Source organism: Macaca thibetana, chromosome 9 (assembly GCF_024542745.1).
Source record: "Macaca thibetana thibetana isolate TM-01 chromosome 9, ASM2454274v1, whole genome shotgun sequence".
Taxonomy (NCBI): domain Eukaryota; kingdom Metazoa; phylum Chordata; class Mammalia; order Primates; family Cercopithecidae; genus Macaca; species Macaca thibetana.
The window spans coordinates 11,359,346-11,373,354 of record NC_065586.1 but is presented as its reverse complement, the minus strand read 5'-3'; the positions used below and the strand labels follow the sequence as shown (position 1 = coordinate 11,373,354).

General features: G+C 42.3%; 1 protein-coding gene across 3 annotated transcripts in view; it reads left to right on the top strand.

Annotated features, from left to right (window-relative positions):
- The window catches only part of USP6NL (USP6 N-terminal like), a 154,836-nt gene extending 145,960 nt beyond the window's left edge, over positions 1–8,876 (top strand). For all 3 annotated transcript variants that reach the window (XM_050805281.1, XM_050805280.1, XM_050805282.1), the window contains one exon: positions 2,025–8,876. In XM_050805281.1, coding sequence (XP_050661238.1) covers positions 2,025–3,433 — 1,409 coding nt within the window. In that variant the 3' untranslated portion in view covers positions 3,434–8,876. The remainder of the gene's footprint in view (positions 1–2,024) is intronic.
- Positions 8,877–14,009: the final 5,133 nt, after the last annotated feature.

Here is a 14,009-nt window from a genome sequence, read left to right as displayed (position 1 = left end):
CTCTAGTATTTTATAGTTAACTTGGAATAAAATCCAAATTCCTCGCCGCATTCTTCAAGGCCCCATGTGTGCCTGCCTGTCCCCAACTCAAGGCCCATGCTCAGAGGGCCGCCTCCTTGCTGGCACTCTCCTGCTCTGCCCTGTCCAGCTCCCAATCATTTTAGTTCCTTTTTCCTAGTTTAATTTTCTTCAGGGCACTTTGTATAACTAGAATATAGGCTCCAGAAGGACAGGGACATCACTTTTCTCATTCCATCCCTGTATTGCGGACAACCAGAACAGTGTCTGCTGCATAGTAGTTGCTTTATGTATTTGCTGAATGGATGAATTAGTTGAAACAAACTGTAATTGCCAATTCTAACACTTTTATTCTTTCATATGTATAAAATAAGGAGCTTGCATAAACATTGTCAAACCATTGAAACCACCAAAAATTTCTCTGGCACTTCATGAAAACGGCACAGGGGAAGAGAAGAGTGAACTGAGAATGAAAACACTGGGTTTTCACTGGGTTCCTGCCACTGTGAGATCACTTGGCTTCTCCTAGACTCTGCTTTCTCTGTAGAAAACACAGGGAGGACTTGATGTCTCTGGAACCCTCGGGCCCTTCAGAGCTGCCCAGGAGAGGGAAGAGGAAAAGGGAGGAAAAGAGGTTTCATTGGGAGGAGCCCTGGTCCTACCCAACCCCGACTTTAACTACAGCAGCTTTGTGTATATTTTCTTTTCTATATGGGGGTTTCATATGAAATTTGGCTTAAAAAAAAGGAGTCTGCTTTTTATTTAAAAACTACTGAATCAGAAGAGCACAAAAGTTGTTTTAGCTCAATTATTCTGATCCTGATAGCTTAATTATTTAAAGGATATTGTTTCTTCATAATTCTCTGTTCCCTCCTCTCACGCCAAAAAGATCACTGAATATTTTTTGGAAATATCCTAAAGAAAATTATAATGTGCATAAGTGACAAAATTATCATCATCAAGACTGTAAGCTACGTGAAAAAAAAGACCACGTCTTATTCCTACCACTCAGCACAGTGCCTGACACTCCAACAGGCTTACTCAGTAAATATTTCTAGATGGGTGGATGGCTGGATATTTGAAAAGAGCAAAAGTGCATTTTTAAATGACAGTACATTATTTTGTAAAAACAGGTGAAAAACATGGAATTTTAAGTGAAGTCTGTTGTTTCTTCAAGATGATGTTGATTAGATACACATATTATAAAAGATAATTTTTAAACACTGTTTGTTAAATGGCCAATCTATTACACCTTCCTTTAATTCCTCGTGAATTTTCTGCTAATTATTTAAAATACAAAACCGATAGTATCCAATACGACTTTTTTTAAAAATTCCTTTTCTTTTTTGCATTTAAAGTAGGATTCTTTTAGAATGTTAGTTTTCAGATAGAGAGTACTTTTTCTTTTGATCAGGAAATTGTACTGTGGGAGTATTTAATAATAATAATCTATTCGAGGACAACTTTGAGACCACAGTTAGCCATCAGTTGAGTTTTAAATTTTGCAGACCTGCTTGGCATTGATAGAAGTTGAACTGAGATTTCAAAACCATCATAGCTGAGGAAGGTTAAAGTGAAAGTAATATAGTATTGAGACACTGAACTACTCACCTTCCTGTTAGGAATAGAAATGAGAGTATCAGCTTTGCAGGCTTGAAAAAGCATTAACAACTTGTCAACAAAATGTAAGAATCGTGTTATACAATTGTATGAAACTTATGCATAAAATTACAAAATATTCCCACCCACAATACATTTGGCCTAATATGATTGTGAGTGTTGGTATGTTTTTGTATCAGTCTCTAAAATTAAACACCTCTCATCAGCTACCAACCTTCTGTGGTATAAACAGTGTGTGTGTGTGGTAGAAAGTGTGTGGTATGTCAGCGTGTATCTGCGCACAGATGAAAAGCATGACATTATTACTAATGGATTGCTTCTATTGGGTACTGTTTCCTCGTGTATCCTCGTGTATTATCTTACTTAGCCTTTCTCTTTCTTTTTAGGTAAAGAGGATGAATATCCAAAGAAGCCCTTGGGACAGCTTCCGCCTGAACTTCAGTCTGGGGGTGTCCATCACCTGAGCAACGGACAGAGGAGCGTGGGCCGGCCGAGCCCGCAGGTCAGTGGCAGGAGGGAGAGCGCGGCGCCCCACAGGAGGCACGAGCACTCGCTGCACCCCCAGAGCAGGACCGGGACGCCCGAGAGAGCACAGCCGCCAAGACGGAAATCGGTGGAGGAGGAGAACAAAAAGCTTAAAGATGAGGTAGATTTTCAAAGAAAACTCCCATCGGGTCCACAGGACAGTTCCAGGCAATATAATCACGCAGCTGCCAACCAAAATAGCAACGCCACTTCAAATATCAGGAAGGAATTTGTGCCCAAATGGAATAAACCATCAGACGTCTCAGCTACGGAGAGAACTGCCAAATACACCATGGAAAGCAAAGGTCGAGCAGCGCACCCCACGCTCGCAGTCACCGCCCCAGGCCCTGCCGAGGTGCGGGTGGCAAACGCGCGGCCAAAGATGAAGGCCCTGGATGCTGAGGATGGGAAGCGGGGCTCCACTGCATCGCAGTACGACAACGTGCCGGGCCCGGAGCTGGACAGCGGTGCTTCCGTGGAGGAGGCACTGGAAAGGGCTTACTCCCAGAGCCCACGGCATGCCCTTTACCCTCCCAGCCCGAGAAAGCACGCTGAGCCAAGTTCTAGTCCGTCAAAAGTATCCAGCAAGTTTACTTTTAAAGTACAGACTCCAAGTCATGCACGATATCCGTCCCAGCTAGATGGGGAAGCCCGAGGGCTAGCTCATCCCCCCTCCTACAGCAATCCCCCCATTTACCACGGAAACTCACCCAAACACTTCCCTACTGCCAACAGCAGCTTTGCTTCTTCACAGTTTAGCCCTGGGACTCAACTGAATCCTTCCAGGAGACCTCATGGTTCTACTCTTTCCATCAGTGCTTCTCCGGAGAAATCTTACAGCCGCCCAAGTCCCCTTGTACTGCCGTCTAGTCGAATAGAAGTCCTCCCTGTTGACGTTGGTGCTGGGGGATATTCGGGCAATTCAGGGTCACCAAAGAATGGAAAATTGATCATTCCGCCAGTGGATTATTTGCCAGATAACAGAACATGGTCAGAAGTTACTTATACATACAGACCTGAGACTCAGGGACAATCATGGACCCGAGATGCTAGCCGTGACAATTTACCAAAATACTCAGCCTTTCAGCACGCACCCTTTCAGGATCATGGCCTCCCTGCAGTTTCGGTAGATAGTCCCGTGCGGTATAAAACTTCACCTGCCGCAGAAGATGCCAGTCCATCTGGGTATCCATATTCAGGGCCCCCGCCTCCAGCCTACCACTACAGGAATCGGGACGGGCTTTCCATGCAAGAGTCAGTGTTGCTGTGAGATTTGATGTGTACTTGCTAAAGACAAGAGAGAAACCCCATGAAACCAACATTGCTATGTTCATAATTGCCAAAGCAGTATTTATACTATTGTAAACAGCTCGCACATCTCTCCTGTCTGTGAGTAGTAAGAATAAGGGAAAGGTCTTCAGCCCCACGTAGATGCTGCTTAAGATGAGCATTTAAATTGCATCATCACTGACCTGTTAGAATTTAACCCGGAAACATAGCAATAGCATTTAGGGATGCACGCACAATGGTAATTTATTACTCAGTTCCGTTTATGTTTTTCTCCAAAACCTGAACATTTTTACTCTGTTGGCTCATTCTATTTTGACTAATGTTACAAAGTACTGAAAAAACTGTAGAATAGATATTTTTAACGCTATATGTAGTGTATGTGTCTTTTAATAGATACAGGCATCTATTCATACACGTTTGAACACGGAGCTAAAGAAACATTTTTTAAAAAACTACTTTTAATCCAGATCCATGGAATAATATGTAATTCTTGTTTTCCTTGTCTTTTGGTCCAGTTTTTCTTTTTCCCTCTCATATTTTTAACCTGGGTCCTAAACTGACTGAAGAGTTTGTCCTGACTTTATTAATTGCAATCTCACAGAATGCTCATCATTCTCCTTCAGCTGTTGCCATTTTCTTTCAATCTGAAAATTAAAGACATTGGAGAGAAAGGCTAACCACTTAATGGTGCTTAAAAATCGGGGCAGTTAAAATAAGTTTACGGCCAAAGGTGCAGCAGTGCTTATCATATCCATTTACTAAGAGATCAGTCTTAGTGCGTTTATGCCCTTTGTTCTGGTCTGACTCTTGGGAATCTCAGAGCAGGAGAAGTTGCAGCTGACTGATCCCTCAGTGCTCACAGTACTCATGTGGGGCAGCCAAACTAACTGGATTAGCAGTGTGGTTACTTCTCACTTCTGCCCCGACTCATGTAGCTTCTCCCCATGAAAGTCCCAGGGTGGCCATTTACACAATCCATTTCTGACCTCTTTAGGGAATATAGTTGACGGATATTGCTGCACCTCATCAGGCCATTACATTGTCCATGTTAAAATTATAAAAATGATCCTAGTTTTTCATAGGAGTCTAGGATTTTGATATTTTTTAAAAATATAGTGTGATTTCATGCTTTTGAAAAAATTTTTTTTTTCATTGAAACAAATTCAGGTTCCTGGCTTAAAAAGAAATTAGTGATGTCTTTAAAAAATATTCTGTTACACTACAATTACCAAAACACTGACAAAGATATCGGTACTCCAAGAGGGTACGACCTCGTGTTTAATTGGGGAACTTGTTTTCAACATTGCTTATATTTGAATAGTAGAAAACTGGACACTGATGTTTCTTCCTGTTGCAAGGTGGGGCTTTAAGCTTTCAAGGTACAAAAGTATGTCTTTTAAAATGAAAGTAACATTTGTTTAGCTAGTGAATGTGACAATATTTTTTATGTATATAATGAGTCTAATGTAATTTTAATCAACTCGGTAATGATGTTATTAAATAGCAAAACAAATGCAGTGTATTAAAGCTAAACACTACATTGAAACACAAACAAAACTCTGATGAAATAACTGGGCTCTTGATTCAGATTAGGTGGAAGCTGAGAAATAAATGTATATAAATATGTAGCTGAGGATATTCCCATTTTAAAACCATGATTCTGTGACTTGTAATAAACCAAGCTGTACAATTTAGTTTATAATAGCAGTATCTGAGCTGCTCAAAAATATATATATCAACAGTGGTAAATACTGTAGATTTATATATATATATATATGCAAAAAATATATATATACACACAAGCACTATTTTCTTATGTCATTTATGACATTTTTTATCTGTATACTTTTTTTGATGTGATTGTTTTTTAACATGCTAAAAGTAATAAGTATATTTCGTTTTGTGTCTTTTATGTGCATTTTTTTCATACGGCAAAAATGGTGCACCCCCTGATGCTTTGAAGGCTAATTCTCTTCTAATTGAGTAGCTGTTGCCTAGTATTCACCTGTGTTACCTTGTATGTGTCACAGTTCTATGTTTAATGCTTTACTAATTTCCAGTAAGACTGTATTTAAAACTACATAACCTTTCCTTATTTTATTTAGTATGACATTGTTAATAGCAATAAGGTAGCATTTCTAGACTTCCTCATCTCTGTTTTCTAAGTAGGAAAATGTAATTTGAAATTATCTTGCCACCATACAGTTTTACTTTTTCAAATTTATTTTTTAATAAGAGATAATGAAATAATGATAAAAGATAAAGAGATTGGTAAAGTATATTTATGAAAAACCCATTTAGCACAGATTTTCATAGTGCAAAGACTGATTTTACCCTGTAACTGCATGTACATTGTGTATTTTGCCATTAAGTCTTTCATTCATGGCAATTTTGCCTTAGAAAGTGCTTTGGCATAGTTTCTATTTTATACAATATTTAGTCTGAGAAGTTAAGCTAGACCTAAGATCTCAAAAGTTTTAAAACTTTCACGTTTTCATATGTTTGTTTATTAATAGGATTTTTTTTAAATGAACATCTTTTTAAAGCTGGGAGATGTGTATAAATTCAGGTATCATTATCAATAATAGACTGTTTCGCTGAAAGAATGAAAAGAGGCCAGGCACAGTGGTTCACGCCTGTAATCCCAGCACTCTGGGAGGCCGAGGTGGGTGGATCACCTGAGGTCAGGAAATCGAGACCATCCTGGTCAACATGGTGAAACCCCGTCTCTACTAAAAATACACAAATGAGTTGGGTGTAGTGGCACGTGCCTGTAATCCCAGCTACTCGGGAGGCTGAGGCGGGAGAATCGCTTGAACCAGGGAGTCAGAGGTTGTGGTGAGCCGACATCATGCCACTGCACTCCAGCCTGGCAACAGAGCAAGACTCCATCTCAAAAAAGTGAAAAGAGATTCAACCAAGAGGACATCTCTGGAGAAGCAAAAGAGATGTTTATAGGACGCGATTGTTTCAACTTTGTTTTTCCATTGTAAGAAGATTCCAGTACTAAATGTCACCATACTCCGTGGTACTTTTCAAGTAGACTTTCATAGTTGCAGTCACTTCAAGTCTCTGCCTCGGGTGCCCTTAGGATGCAAGCACAAGAACAGACACCTGGTCAGCAAAACCCCTTTGTCTTCACTGTCATGATGCAAGAAAAGCATGCCATGTCTACCAGCAGGGATCTCTTCACAGAGGACCTACAGCTTCATCTTCTGGATTGAAGATTATTCTTGATTATGTTTTGGAATCAGTCCTTTATCTTAGTATGCACTTGATTGTGAGTTTTAAGATTATGTTTTTAGGATTTCTTTTATTTTTTGTCTTTTATTTTAAATTGTTCTTTAATGGATTTTAAATGTCTGTATCTAACGTGGGTATTAATGCTTATTGGCCAAGTGGATTTTAAGAAGTGAAACTTTTTTTTGAGATGGAATTTTGCTCTGTCGCCCACACTGGAGTACAGTGGCTACATCTCAGCTCGCTGCAACCTCTGCCTCCCAAGTTCAAGCGATTCTCCTGTCTCAGCCTCCCAGGTAGCTGGGATTAAAGGTGTCCACCATCACACCTGGCTTTTTTTTTTTTTTTTTTTTGTATTTTTAGTAGAGACAGGGTTTCACCGTGTTGACTAGGCTGGTCTCAAACTCCTGACCTCAAGTGATCCACCTGCCTTGGCCTCCCAAAGTGCTGGGATTACAGGTGTGAGCCACTGTGCCCAGCCCTAACATTACTTTTAAGATGACCCAAAGTCATGAGAATAGGAAAAAGCAATCTGATTGACATTTATGCATTTTATTTTCAGAAGGACTTTCAGTTATCCATAAATCTAAGCATAACTGCTACCATTTATGCATGAGAAAAATGACAGGAACTAATATAAAGAGCAGATCTTGACCCTTGCTGGGTCTTCAGAATAACTATAATTCTTTAGAATTATTGAGTGAACTTTAAAAAAATTTGTCTGTATAGGTTACATCCCAGACCACTTAAATCAGAATATCTTGGATGGAATCCAGACATCAGATTATTGTATTTTCCCCCATAATTTAAAGTTCAGTCATTAAGCTTTTAAATCCTCCTAAAGTTGATTGTCTTATATTCCCACTATGAGATACCTAAAAGATTCTTAACAGACCAAGAGTTTCAGAGGTTAGAAACTCGAATGTTGGGCAAGTTAGGAAAAATTCCACCAGCAAAATTAACATTACCAGCCATCTCTGCAAATGCTCATGAACTGCTGACAGTTATAGCATCAAACGGAACATGGCAGGCCCTGTCCTTCCACTCAGGTGCTGCTTACAATGGTCCTCAACAGAGGGAGAGCCTCCCTAAGATTTCCGTGTTCCTAAACAAAGTCCTAAGCTGTTTGGAAGTCTGGGAGCATTTTCAGTATATGAGGAACTGAGAAAGTGCTGCCTGTCTGGTCCTTCATTTGGCCAGCCAATATTCTGTCGAGCACCTGCATTGTGCTAGGTTCATGCTTCCAGATGTGAGATGTGTGTTCTAATCTGACAATGTGTTTTGTAATCTGTCAATCAGTGTTGGAGATATGCACAGGCTATTATAGGCATATTATAGACATATATAAAGGCCAAATAGTGATCCCAGCCCAAGAGGTTCGGTTCAGGGAAGTCTCATGAAGGATTTGCCTCAGCTGAGCGTGACAGGACAGGCATGTAGAAGGACAAGAGGGAGAGAGAGCAGGGCATTCTGCAGAGGGGAGCAAGAGCAGCTGCATGGGATATGTGAGGAGATCTGCCACTGGGATGTGTATGTGGGGTAGGTATGGGGGTGGAGAGGGGTGAGGGGGGTCCACAGAGACAGGATGGTGGAGGCAGTTTTGTGTGCAATTGAACTTGATCGTGTAGTTGGTTTTGGCCTGGTGTGGTCTCTCCATGCTGTGGAAGTGAAATGTGAGGGAACAACCTTGGGGGCAGTGAGGGAGATGGGACAAACCTTTCATCTAAAAGGTGGTACAGAGCTTAAGGCCAGGGGAAAAGGTAAGAAGAAAAGGTGATTGAGAACTAATTACCAAGGGAAACTAGCAAGACCTAACTGGGTGAGTGTAATCCGAATGATCCTAATGAGACAACAGCTAACACTGAATGCTTGCTGTGTCTTTGCAGTCTGCTAGACATTTTACTGGTATTAACCGATTTAATCCTCACAGTAACGATGAAGTATGTCTACTATAATTGTCAGTTTACAGATGAAAACTAAGGCGCAAAGTTTAACTTGCCCCAAGCGACACAGTGGATACGTAAAAGGGCGAGGACTGTGCCTCCCTGTCTCCCCTAACAGTTTTAAGGAGATATAATTTACCTGCCACAAAATTTACCCATTTTAGGTTTATACTTAGATGATTTTTTAGTAAGTTTATAGAGTTGTGCAACTATCACAACCAATGTTAGAACAACTCAAAAGAAAGTCTTTTCCTTGTTTGCAATTAAGCCCCATTTCCATTTCCACACAGCAAGTTTCTGTCTTTCAGGTTTGCCGTTTCTGAACATTTCCTGTACATGGAATCAGACGTGGTCTTCTGTGTCTGGTTTCTTTCACTCAGTAATGTTTCTGTCGTGGCGTCTACAGTAATTGCTTTCATCTCTATTGCTGAATGCTATTCCATTGTGTGGCTGTGTCAGATTGTTCATCAGTTGGTAGACAGGTAGATTGTTTTCATGCTGCTGTGACCATTTGTGTACAAGTCTTTGTGCAGACACACGTTTAACTTTTTAGGAAATTGCCAAACTGTTATCCAAAGAAGCTGCACCATTTTACATTTGCACCAGCAATGTAGGAGGGTTCCGATATCTCCACATCCTCACCAACACTTGTGATTATGTGTCTTTTTAAATGATAGCCATCTTAGTCGATGTGAAATGGTAACTCATTGTGGCTTTGATTTACATTTCCTTGATAGCTAATGATGTTGAGCATTTTTCATGTGCTTATGGGCCATTTATATATCGTCTTTGGTGAAATGTCTATTTAAATCTTTTGCTCACTTTTCAGTTGAGTTTTTTTTTTCTTATTAAATACTAAGAGTTCTTAATATATTCTGGATACAAGTCCTTTTAAGACATGATTTTCAAATATTTTTCTCCCAGTCTGTGACTTATCTTTTCCTAATGGTGTCTTTTGAAATGTCGTTGTTTTTAATTTTAATGAAGTCCAGTTTATTAGTTTCCTTATACGAGTCATGCTTTTAGTACTGTATCTCTCTGCCTAACTCAAAGTCACAAAGATTTTCTCCTGTGTTTTGTCCTGGAAGTTTTATAGTTTTAGGTCTTAAATTTGGGCTTATGAGCTGTTTTAAATGAATTTTTATATATGGTGTGAGGTAAAGATCTAAATTGCTATGGATATTCAATGGTCTTAGCACCATGTGTTAAAAGGACCGCTTTTCCCCACTGTGCCCCTGTCAAAAATCAACTGAACATATATGTAAGAGTTAAATTTTGAAATTGGGACATATACATTCTCCATTCTTTTTCACATTATTTTGGCTAATCTGGGTCCTCTGCATTTCTGTATAACTTACCAGGTCTGCTTGTTAGTTTTTGCAAGAGGCCTGCTGGGATTTTGTTAGGGAATGTTTTGAATCTGCAGATCAGTCAAGGAAGAACTGCCATCTTAACAGTATTGGGTCTTCCAGTCTATAAACATGGAATGCCTCTCCATTTATTTTGATCTTTAATTTCTCTCAGCAGTGTTGTATAATATCAGACTATGTCTTGTACTTCTATGGTTAAAATTATTACTACTTTCTCTTGTGAATGGAGCTGTTTTCTTCAGAGCCTGTGCTCTGAAATACCACGCTCCACTGTTACGGGGAGAGGAAGGGTCAAGATGGATTTCTGCAGTTCCTGGGTTGGGCGGTAGGGTGAAGAGTGGGGCCACCATCTCATAAAAGGAATTCAGAAGGTGCTGGTTTAGGTTTAGTGGGAAAAGGACTTCTGTTTTGACATGTAGAGTTTGAGGATTAGGAGATTGACAGATGATGTTGTCTGACAGGTGGTTGGCTGTCCCAGAGAGAGATGGGGACTCCCCAGCATGTAGGGGGCAGAGTCACGAGAGTGCTGGCCCAGGAGATATGCCAGCTGAGGCGGGGCACCTGGGACGACAGCACAGCTGAGCCACAAACATGAAGACATTTGTTAAGTTATCAGCCACGTCTGCATCACAGATGCTACCATTTAGCGAAGTTATCTTTGAAAAGACATCGACATCCCTGTGCATTTGTCAGTCTGGTAGAGTGGACTGGAGGTTGTCAAGTCTGCACTGTAGTCTGAGTGTGCCACACATTAGCAATGTGACCTTGGGCCACACACACTCCTCTTCTGGGCCTCACTTTGCTCTGCTGTAAGGTGTGGCCATTTAAGAGGTGCCAGAGGGAAAGGAGCCTCTGAAGGACTTGCAGGGGCAGTTGCAGCGGATGGCGCAGTGTTTGAGTGCCCGGGGATGGGAGTCAGACTGGCTGAGGTTTCAACTTTGCATCCATGGCCAGCCACTGTTCCAGGTCCTATTGAGATCATCATGTAACAGGACAACAAAGTCCCTGTCCTCATGGGGCTTATGTTCTGATCCATTTCCTCACCTATGAAATGAAGATTATAGTTTTTATTTCATAGAGTCATGAAGATTGAGTTAATCTCTGAAATGTCCACACAGCGTTGTCACTCAGGAATGATTTGGAATGTTAGGGATAGTCACACGTCACTGCAGTGCTAGGTTTCAGTGACCAGGAGCGATGTGGAGCCGAGTCTAGTGAGAGTCCAGAGGTAAAGACGCAGTAAGGTCACATGTGACCCATGAGAGAGGAGGCACAGGCAGGGCGATCTGAGGAGACCGTGCCATGGCTGGAGGAGCAGGGGCTCCAGGAAGGAGGCGGCATCCGCGCTGGACATGCAGCAGGAGGGCCCAGTGAGGGAGGCCTGGAAAGTCCACTTGGACTTGACAATGAGGAGCTCTCTGCTGTCACCTGCTGTCATTCCTAGAGTCAGAATCAGACTGCAGTGGCCGCAGGCACAAGTGGGAAGTGATGCAGCTCTCTAAGGTTTGGATGAGATGGGATATGCAGCGATTGCGTCATAGCTGGAGCAAAGGATGTATTACATTAGGGATTGGGAGGGTGCATGCATTTACATGGAAAAATAATGCGAATTAGCAATAGGTTGGACTTCAGAATTCTCAAGTACTTCCACAAAGCATCCCTTGGTTTTATTCCAGTTTGTTGCTTTATGTATTCATAAGTATTAAACACCAATTACTAAGTTTTCTGTAATTCAGATTTGTCATTTGGAGGAAAGCAGGCAGCACTGAGAAACTTCTACGTATGTGAACATCATTGACTTCGTTGAGCAGTGATTTAAATTCTGCTCTACATGTAGTAAACAAAGAAGAGATGTGATTTAGAAATAGCATATGTGGGGCCAAGCACAGCGGCTCATGCCTGTAATCCCAGCAGTTTGGGAGGCCGAGGCTGGTGGATCACCTCAGGTCAGGAGTTTGAAACCAGCCTAACCAACATGGCAAAACCTGGCTCTACTAAATACAAAAAACTAACCTGGCATGGTGGCACACGCTTGTAATCCAGCCTACACAGGAGGCTGAGGCAGGAGGATCACTTGAACCCGGGAGGTGGAGGTTGCAGCGAGCCGAGATCGCGCCATTGCACTCCAGCCTGGGCAACAGAGCTGGAAGGGACAGTGGAGATGAGGGAAGACAGTGGACCTCAACCCTGCTGCAAAGAAGAATCCCCTGAAGTGCTTCTAAAAATACTGATGCTCAGGCCCACCCAAGACCAACTACATCAAATCACTTGTTTTGTTTTTTGGGTTTTTTAGAGAGAAGCTCTTGCTTTGCTACCCAGGCTGGAGTGCAGTGGCACGATCATAGCTCACTGCAGCCCCAAACTCCTGGGCTAAAGCGATCCTCCTGCCCCAGCCTCCTGAGTAGCTGGAACTACAGACATGAGCCACCAAACCCAGCTAATTTTTTTTTTTTTTAATTGTAGTGATAGGGTCTTGGTATGTGGCCCAGGCTGGTCTTGAACTCTGGGCTCAAGTACTTCTCCCGCCCCAGCCTCCCAAAGTGCTGGGATTATAGGCATGAGCCACCATGCCCAGTCATCTTTCTTTATTCTTCTGACTCCCATATCTTCTATTACTACCAGGAAATACCTTAACATGATATTAGGAGATTTTTTACTTAGAGGTTTTGAGTGGGACCGCGGAAAGAACACAGGCTTGAAAACAAATTTGGAGACAAGTCTCAGCTTCTCTACTAAACTGCATCAGACATCAGGCTCAGGAGTGAGATAGGGAGAACGAGTCCTTCCCTGCAGGCTGCTCTGAGGCTTCACCGAGATGATGGACGCGTCTTCGGTGCCTGGAACAGACGCTCAAGGAGGGCTAAATGATGAGTTTAAATGTTCGCATGGGGAAGGGCTAATGCTATTCATATTTAAAAGGCCTTTCTTCCCTTTAGACTTATAAAGTGCCCCCAAATGAAATATGGGCCAAGAACAGTAAAGGAAAATGTAGAAGTGCAAAGTTACTAAACATGTTCCACATCATCATTAAACTGAAATTGAAACAATGATTGGCAAAAATAAGGTTGTTCACGCCCCGCTAGGGAGAAGAAAACTGCATTCCAAAAATGCACCACTTTTTAGCCTCAGAATTTATGTGAATATTGTTTGGTCCAGCAGTCCTACTCCTATGGACAGAAATGTGAGTGAGAAAAGATACATGTAAAAGGATGTTTTTTGCACCTTTTTTTTTTTTTTTTAAGACAGAGTCTTGCTCTGCTGTCCAGGCTGGAGTGCAGTGGCGCAGTCTCAGCTCACAGCAACCTCCGCCTCCTGGGTTCAAACGATTCTCGTGTTGCACTTTTTTTTTTTTAATAGAGAAAAACTGGAAATAAGATGAATGTCAGTAGAGGACAGGTTAAATTATGGTACATCCACGTGGAAGAAAACCATTCACCCTGTAAAAACTTGTAGGTCGCTTTCTATGTACTGGCATGGAAAGAAATCTCTCATTTATCACCAAGTGAAGAAGAGCTACCGCGTTCACATCTGTCTCCCCTGCCTATCCATCCTTACGGCCTCCGCCTCCCCTGCCTGTCCGTCCTGACGGCCTCCACCTCCCCTGCCTATCCATCCTTACGGCCTCCGCCTCCCCTGCCTGTCCGTCCTGACGGCCTCCACCTCCCCTGCCTATCCATCCTTACGGCCTCCGCCTCCCCTGCCTGTCCGTCCTGACGGCCTCCGCCTCCCCTGCCTGTCCGTCCTGACGGCCTCTGACCAGGCTTGGAGCATTACAGTGCCAGCTGGACAGGAGAGGGGAGTCGTTGACATGAGCTTGAGGTTCTTCTGGGCCATCAGGAGGTGTGTGAGAGCTTTGTCTGCATGAAGACTGGAGGCCCTCCTGGGACATGAAGATCTCAGGACTGATGGTCAGGCACCTGGGATGTGAGAATCAGCCACAGTGAAGTATGGCAGGGAGCTGTGGGGGGAGAAAGGGGACAGGGCCCAGGTAGGTGGGAACAGA